Raw genomic sequence first — 8,556 nt, 5'->3', positions numbered from 1 at the left:
ATTTTACTTGAATCATTAGGTCTTATCCTTTTGAGAGGATAATAATTTTTAATAAAAATGAATGTGAAGTAATTTTTTTAAATTATTATAATTATTATAAATATATTCTTTTTTAAAAAAATAGATATCATCTTTCTTATAGTTCTTATATATTAGTAGATTTAGTTGTAAAATATAATTTCTCATTATGAAAATTTTTAAGAATATCAAAAAATCAAGAAAAAATATTAACAAGCAAATAATAGTTATACGAAAAAAATTTACTTGTTTTTTTTTATAACAAATAATTCTCCAAAACTGGAGGCTATAAATATTTAAATCAAAATTGCATTTGTAAAGAAGCCTTTGCTGAGATCAGGAAATTGTTTTGTCCTCGAATCCAAATTGCAAGCACAGCAAGAAGCAGTTGAAAATGGCTTCAATGTGCCGATCCGCCGCTTTGGCCGCCGTGAGAGCCTCTTCTCTCCGTTCTCAAATCCTGCTGCCCAAAGCGTCTCCTTCCAGATTAGCTTCTCCTCTGTTCGGCAGGTGAGCATCCGCCTTTGTAAACCCTAGGGGCTCTCTTTCCATTTATTCTTTTTCTCCCTTCTTTGTTTTCCGATCATTTTCCTGATCCCTGTTTCTCTCACTTGAGGTCGCTTGCTTCTGCGCTGGGAACCGTGGATTCTCTGTGGCCTCTACACAACGCTGTCGCCTCCGCTCGTCTCATATCGAACATAGCCGTTGATTCCTCCTGCTGGAGCTGGCCCTCTCAAGGTACGCTTACTATGGTTATTTTTCAATCAGTGTAAGTGCATTGGCTCGCTATGCTGGAACTGCTTGTCAATGCTTTAGCTTTCAAGAGACAACCTGTTAGGAATTATAGTGTTGGCTATGATAGCAGTGAAAAACATGGAGGGAATGAGTTGTTGTAGCATAAAGTTAGGCATAATAGAGGAAAGTGTACAGTCATTAAATTTGCTTACAGGTATGTTGGAGCATCTTTGGGATTAAGGTGCTTGTAAAATTTTTCTGTGTGGTAAAATGGCAGGCAGTTTGGTCCATCCTTTGTTAGAATCTAGCTATATTGTATTTCTTGTTTATCACTAATTTGTTTTGGACTGCAATATTGATATGAGTTGCTGATTCTCATTACTGAGTAAGATTGTACAAAGTTATAAGTTGAGCTTACGCCAAGAATAATGCTATTTATTCTTCATATTTGGAAATGGACCTTTAGTCTCTGTCTGAACGTATTGAATGATGTGGAGGACATTAATGTGAGCTTTTAGGACTTATTTTGTTCTTAAAGTTGAGGATGCTTTGAAGAAATTTATGAATTTTTTCAAGCTCCTCCCTCTTATCATCTTCATAATAATAATCATCATCATGATGGCCATTACTGTGATCATGATCATCATTGTCAGCATGCAGCCACACTTGCATTTGTTTTAGGCCCCAAATTTGCACCACTTTCTATGGGATGCCATTGTGGTTGCCTGTTTCTTTCACTGGGGTGGCACTTTTGTAAAGCTTCAAATTTAAACCCAACTATTTGAGGCTACTCTTATTTTCCATTATTTTCTATTTAGTGTTGCATGAGATAACTCTATTTTGTACACATTTTTTTGTACAATTTATAGTCATGCTATTGTTATCTACCTTTATTTTTATATTCTTGTCTTATTTTTCCATTTTTATCCTCCTTTATATATGTGTTGAAATCACTCAAGTGTATTCTTAAATACTAAATCCTTAAGACTTGCTACTCTTACCATCCCTTTCATATAATTATTTCACTATATGTATTTCCTAGTTTGCTATATCTGTATTTCCTAGTTTGCTATACGTCCATCTTATGATTTTCATCCATGACACATTGATTGGGTTATCAATGAATTAATTATTGATCAGCGCTATAGCTGTTATAATTGCAATTATATAAACTTTTTCTTTATATTTTCATTATTTGATTTTTATTTTTATTTCAACCATCTTCTCTTAGTTCTTATATTGTCGTTTGTATCATAATTCTTCTTTGTAATAGATCCAAGATATTTAAAACTATTATACCTAATATTCTAATTGATGAGGACATCGGAGATCAACTGTTACGATCTTGAGTTATTTATTTATATGTTCTCTGTACTAGTTTATTTTATATTGTTGTTTTTCCCTTTATACCCTTACGGGTGGTCATGTAGTGTTGTAGCCCGAAGGATATTTTAGTCTTTTATTTCTTTTCTTTTTATGAGGTCTATTTATTGGCTAGTTGTTTTGTATTTTGGGATGATGATTTGATAATGAAATTTTATGTGTTTTTTTTTCTTCTTCTTCTTCTTGTGAGTGCACTAGAGAGAAGGGAGAGAGAGCTCAAGGTGAGCAAACGCAATACCTACCAGTCACCGGAAGAGTTCATGGCTCGTGGTCTTCGTCTATGTTTTCTATTCTATCTCCGTCTATTCCCCACCGTAGACTTGTCATCCCTCCACTTTCATTCCGCCACCAAATACCCCTTGATCCCCACCAGATTCCCCTTCCACAATCCCACCCACCCGCCGGCCTAGCTCCTAGCCACCTCCACCCAAAGCCAAACCCGCCTCTTCCCTCTTGACCGCCGGCACCACCCACATCTCAAATCATTATGATGATTTTAATCGTCATAATAACTCCCTAAATTGGCTCTTGAAATAAAGAAAGGAGTTAAAAAATTTTGAAATTAAAAAATTTTCCTTATTTGCAAAATCCAATTAAGGAAAGTTTTCAAATTATGAATCCAATCTAAATTCAATTTAGAGAGGACTCATTATTTTCCCTCCTAATTGGCCAAGCTTGTTTTGGAAGCTCATAAAACACTTACCACAATCCCCTCCCTCCTCTTCATGCTGTCGGCCCCTCTTCCTTGGGCTTGGCTTGTGTTGTTTCCTCATTGAGCTCTCACCACTTTAAATTTGAAATAAAAATTTCAAATTTAATCCCCTCCAAATCTCTCATGGATTTTGAATTTCAAAATTCAAATCCCCCCTTAATTACTTTCCTAAAATATCTTTCTATTAATATGGAAACTTCTTGATTTGAATTCAAACTTATTTGAATTTCAAATTAATCCCATAATAATGAATCCTATTTTGGAAACCCATTCAATCTCTAAAATCTGAATTTAATTCAGATTTAATCATATCATTAAATTGATTGCATGGGGACCACATACATCGAACCTAGACGCTTTCTCATCCTTCTCTATGGCCGGCCCTATCCTTCTTCCTTTTCTCTCATCAATCTAATCTCTAATTCCTAATTTGAACTTCCCCATCTATTCCCCTAATAGCCCCCCCTTCCCAACCACATTTGGAATTGTTTTGGAATGTCAAAATTCAAATTTCTCTTCCAATTAATGCAAACGTGATTCCCCTAAACTCTCTACATGTGGCCCGCAACCTCCCCCTAAACTTCTACCTGCTGTCCTTTACTTATTACAGCAATTTTCCTTGCTAACCGGCACGCAGGAACGACACGTAGGAAAGTCGCAGGTTGTTGTCCAAGGTGTCCAGCAGCACCAGGAGCAGGCCGAATCCTGGCGGATCCTTATTGGGTGCTGTCCAGAGCCTTCCATGAGTCCAGGTAGCTGTACCAACTGCTGTGATTGCTGTCCAGAGGGCTCCGCACCATTCCCTTGTTGTCCCATCAATTGGAGAGACTTCCGAAGGCTGTTCAAGGCAGCTAGGAATTTCAGACTGCTGTCCAGTGTTTGCAACATGCTGTCCAACACTTTGGGAAGCCATACCACATTGGAGCTGTCCAAGCTACTTCCCACTGGGTAGTTTGATGTCCAGGGAAATCTGCACATGTTTTCTTGCTGTCCAGCCCGCTAGAAGGTCTTCAAACACTATCCGGATATTCCAGATCGCTGATCACACCTTCAGGAAGGTTCTTGAATGCCTCCTACTTCCTCCCAAGTCTTCCTACAACCGCGGGAACTACGTATTTTCTGATTATTTATGTAAACTCCCCTCCAATTCTCTTATCTCCTTAGTTTAGTCATCAATTATAGTTTTAATGTGATTTATGACGATCATGCCAATTATTTTACGCTAAAGCTTAGTGTTTAGTAGAACTGTGTGATGGTCATTTCATAGTACTAATCTTATTGTTAGCATAGGGATTTATTGTTGAAACCATTCATGTATGCAACGTTAGATTAACTTGATTGTTTTATGATCTTAACTTTTACGCGCGTGATTCGGCCTAAGTTTGTCTTACCGCTCTTTGTGTTTTATTGTGTCGTTTAAATTCACCATTAAGATATAATTATTTGTTCTAGGAATATTAAGTGTGCGAATTATTTAAAGTAATTCATCTTTGCATGTTCGTCCTACATCACTAATAGTATTAGATTATTATTAATCTTACACCTACTAAAGTTGCTTATTAGCTAATCAAACTTTGTTTCATTCATCTAAAGCCTATTTTTTATTTAGTTCAATTTCTATTTTATGATTCATGGATTGATCTTTCTTTTCACTAAAAAAGGCTGTCATTATTACCCTACCAATTGCTATGATTATACCTCCATAGATGTCACATTTAATGAATCCACTCTCTAGGTCGTTGACTCTTAATTCATCCTATTCACTTGTTATTCTTCCTCATGAATCCACTTCTCTAAGCATACACATGTAAGACTTGCTCGACATCCATAGTAACTCCTTTAACCACATTATTTGATGTGACCTAGCATTCTCATCCTAGAGAGTCTTCGATCTTTATGTGCCCATTGCTCGTTGGACGGATAAAAGATGTTGTATTGATCGTCTTATATAGTCTTTTATGTCCTTTGACCATCTTTCCAATAGCTTTTGATGTTTTTCCCTATTTGTCAACCCTTTCTATTCCTAAGACATGCCAGGAGGCTTTATAGCATATCACACGTTAAGACTCTCCAAGGGGAAAATGATTTTCCAATCAATCAACCTATTGTTCTAAATTGTGATATTCATGTTGCCATCCGCATTTCTTATAATATTATGTTTCATTAAAGAATAAAATACATTGATATTGATGTCCATTTTATTCGAGATGCACTACTTTCAATGAAGATGGTTACTCCTTATTTTCTGAGCTCCAGCATAATGTTAGATATTTCTACTAAAGATATTTGTCCACTATTGTTTTTCAAGCTATGCAATACCTTGGAGCTTATTCACATATTTTCTTTGGTGTGAGGGGGAGAGTTGGAGAATATGAGATAGGAACTATTATTTTAAGAAAGCCCTTATTAGATGATTTGTAGTTCATATGTTTTTATATCCTTATGATTGAGAATATTTTCCTCTTTATTTCATGCCTTTTGTATTCGGTATATTTGCTTATATATAGGGGACTCCTCTCAATCAATAATATGCAGCAAAAAATTTTCTTGCTCTATGAAGCTAGCAATTTGTTTCAGAGCCGGATACTCGTGAACTTAGCGATGCCTATAATTATTAAAACAAGTATTCTTTCATCTACAAGCTATGATATTAGGCCAACGTTCAATGTATTTGATTTGACTGTATTTCATGAACTTGTCATCAATGCCTTGTATTCTTCTCTCTTTCCACATGCTCCTTGTGAATTCAAATCTAATATTTAACAGGATTTTGTGATTTTAATTCAAGAAACTATTTTAAGTGATATTTGGAGGTAAAATTTTCCAAGTCGGTTCAATTTGATGGAAATATGAAGGTTTATATTTGTCGAGAATGCATGATATGAGGGTTGAAGCCAAGCACTTTGTTATCTTGAATTTGAGTTGCTTTTATGGCTTTTCAAGTAGCATGCTTATGATGAGCAATATTGAGCACGCCTATGAGAATGTGATATGTTTTCTAATATTTTGATTACTTTTGTTAGTTTTGGTTTACTACTTAGACAGTAAGATGATTTGATTCAGCTCCCATATGATTTACTATTTCAGCGATGCCACTGTTTTTGTCCAATTATTGATTTGGAAGGATCTTGTTGTATTCATGTGCTTTTTTGCCTTTCTTTGGTGCTTGTTGATTTGGAAGTTGTTCTGTTTAACTTGTGATTCATATGTTTTTCTTTCCCTTTGGGGTTTTTTTGTCTGCTGCCTTGTATGATTGCTATGGGCTGCTTGGTTTCTCTCATATATGTGATTTTCTTCAGTCAAGTTTCAAATCCTCGAATTCCTTCTCTGTCCTGTTCCACACTATAGCTGGGCTTAGGCTTTTTTTTCCTTCTATTCAGGGTTCTGCACTGTAGCCAGGCTTCGGTTGCATGTTTCATTTTATTCCCATTTCTGTGTTATAGCTGGGATTCAGCTATTTGTTTCTCTTTTTTCTGATTTGCACTGTAGCTGGAGATCAAAAGGTGTTTCTTTTGTGTCGGATGGAATTTGAATTGTTGTTTTAGCTAGCATCTAAGATTGCTGATATCAGAACTTGTTGTTTTCGGCCAGGTTTGGATTTTGTGGAACTTCCATTAGTGGAAATGATTTTTTATTATAAATCAGAGGTCTCTAGGCATTAAAGTTCAGTCTTGGCTTAATATTCCAGATTCATCTCATACTTAAATGTATTAATTGGATGCAAATTTTTTGAGTTTGTAGCAAATATTGTCCACGACTTTTTCGGGTAAATTTTTCCTTGTAATGGTGTGAGACAGAGATCTTCTTTGGTGATCTATGTCCTTATTCCTTTTACATATATGCTTTGTGTTATTTTTTGTGAGTGATTGAAATTTGGTCTACTTTTTTTTTAGAGTAAGATATTAGATCTTAAGATTTTGTTTGTGCATGAGGAAACTAATATTATGTAGGAAAAAGTAGCTAGTGATATTAAAAATGTTGCAAAAAATGTGATTGGAGTATCAAAGGAAAAGTGGAGGGTTGCGTTAGGTAGTCGACAGCCAGCGTAAAACTTGTCGAACAATAATGACATGAATCCAATAAAAATATGCAAGAAACGATAAAAAATAAGAAGATTTGTTATAAAAATTGATTTAGATGTAAAAATTCTGATAATTGAAAAAATATAAAGAGACCCATAAGGAGTTTAAGAAAGCAATATTTGATGCAAAGATTTTAACTTTTAATGATTTATATAATAGATTAGATACGAAGGAGGGTAAAAGATATATATGTAGCATAATGTTGGCCATTTAAAAGAGAAGCATAATATTAAGTTAAATATTGTAGTGATGAGAATGCTCAGGTGGATGAGTGGCTTTACTCTTAGAGACAGGATATGAAATGATCATATACATGAAAAGGTTGGAGTAGCTCCAGTGGAAGGTAAGATTAGAGAATGTGGTCTTAGATGGTTCGATAACATAAAACGACAACCTCCCGATGACCCAGTTAGGAAAGTAAATGTATTAGATTTGACTTATGTTAAGAAAGATAGAGGTGGACCTAAAAAGACTTGGTTAGAAAATATTAGAAATGATCTTTCTTTATTAGATTTAAATGAGAATTTAACTTTTAACACGATACAATAATAAAAAGGATTCATGTAATCCACCCCCAATAGTGGGATAAAGGCTTGATGTTGTTGTTGTTGTTGTTGTAGTATTGAAATTTGATCAAAATTACTACAATCTACTTTTCCTTTTTTCGGTGTAAATCCTAGTCGCCTTGTCATTTCATTTTGATTATAATTTCTTGATTAGTTTGAGATTTAGACCATCTTTACATTATCATTTGAATCAAGTTTTACTTGTTTTCTAAATAGACAAGTTTTATCTAAATTATGTAAAAATAGACTAGTTTTGTTTAAATAGATAGTTTTATTAATTTTGATCTTTTTGCCTGTTCTTTTGCATCCTAACTTTATAATTTCGTGAGGAAAATCTTATGCCTTAAAGATTTTCTTCATCACTAGAGGCCCATGATTGACTGAAGAACAAAGACCATGGATCTTCTATCAACATTCTTATACTTTATTTTGTTCCTCGATTTTTTATAACTTTTATCTTTTTAGTATGTGCTTTGGTGTTAGTTTGTGTGTCATTTGTGTTTGTATCTTCATTCATTATCGTCTTAAACTCTAAAATTAACAATATTAGAGTTTAAGACGATAATGAATGATTTAAAATATCTGTGAATTTAAATAATAAATTGAAAAATAAAATAAAATCAAATTAATTTTCATAAATCAAATTTTTGTTGTGTGACATTTTGATCTAAATTAAGCATTCTAAATAGGATCCGCCACTGATTAAACAAATGCTTTTCATGTTTAGTGATACTGAATGGTTGATTTATGTTAGTAAGCCTGACATCTGTTTTATTTTATTTGTATCATAGGACTCGCCTTACCTTTGTGATCAAGTTCTGCTGGCTTTATGCGAAGCCAAGTTTGCTAGAGACAGTTTATCGTTTTGAAGCTAATAAACTTTAGTTCATAATTTCCATTTGTATCAAACAACTAATGCAAACATATTCATCAGTTTTTGGCGCATTGTAAGTTTGTTTGATATACTTTTTTCTCGTAGAATACTAACTTAAAGTTAGGACCTGTGCTTAGGTTCATTGGATGCATTGCTACGTTATATTTTATTTGGGAAGTGCCTTAA

The 8,556-nt window shown here is 34.2% G+C and overlaps 1 protein-coding gene across 2 annotated transcripts; it reads left to right on the top strand.

Moving 5' to 3' along the window:
- The first annotated feature begins 325 nt into the window (after window positions 1-325).
- LOC110112507 lies at window positions 326-8,556 on the top strand. 2 transcript variants are annotated; one of them, XM_028700999.1, is made up of 3 exons: window positions 326-528; window positions 635-756; window positions 3,486-4,054. In XM_028700999.1, exons 1-3 carry the CDS (start codon window positions 413-415, stop codon window positions 3,602-3,604), a joined length of 357 nt encoding a protein of 118 aa, XP_028556832.1. In that variant the 5' UTR covers window positions 326-412; the 3' UTR covers window positions 3,605-4,054. The 2 variants fall into 2 exon arrangements, with proteins under 2 accessions (XP_028556832.1, XP_020700419.1); XM_020844760.2 differs by lacking the exon at window positions 3,486-4,054 and adding an exon at window positions 8,288-8,556 and having other exon boundaries at window positions 330-528.

This window comes from Dendrobium catenatum, unplaced genomic scaffold (genome assembly GCF_001605985.2).
Source record: "Dendrobium catenatum unplaced genomic scaffold, ASM160598v2 fragScaff_scaffold_1611, whole genome shotgun sequence".
NCBI classification, from domain to species: domain Eukaryota; kingdom Viridiplantae; phylum Streptophyta; class Magnoliopsida; order Asparagales; family Orchidaceae; genus Dendrobium; species Dendrobium catenatum.
Note: the sequence above shows the minus strand (reverse complement) of the source record. Positions and strands in the feature narration are given on the sequence as shown.

Excerpts from the sequence above, each read along its gene's own strand:
- LOC110112507 (XM_028700999.1), top strand. The coding sequence starts at position 413 with ATGGCTTCAATGTGCCGATCCGCCGCTTTGGCCGCCGTGAGAGCCTCT. Across the intron at positions 529-634 it reads GCTTCTCCTCTGTTCGGCAG|GTCGCTTGCTTCTGCGCTGG; the intron begins GTGAGCATCCGC and ends CTCTCACTTGAG. Across the intron at positions 757-3,485 it reads CTGGAGCTGGCCCTCTCAAG|GAACGACACGTAGGAAAGTC; the intron begins GTACGCTTACTA and ends ACCGGCACGCAG.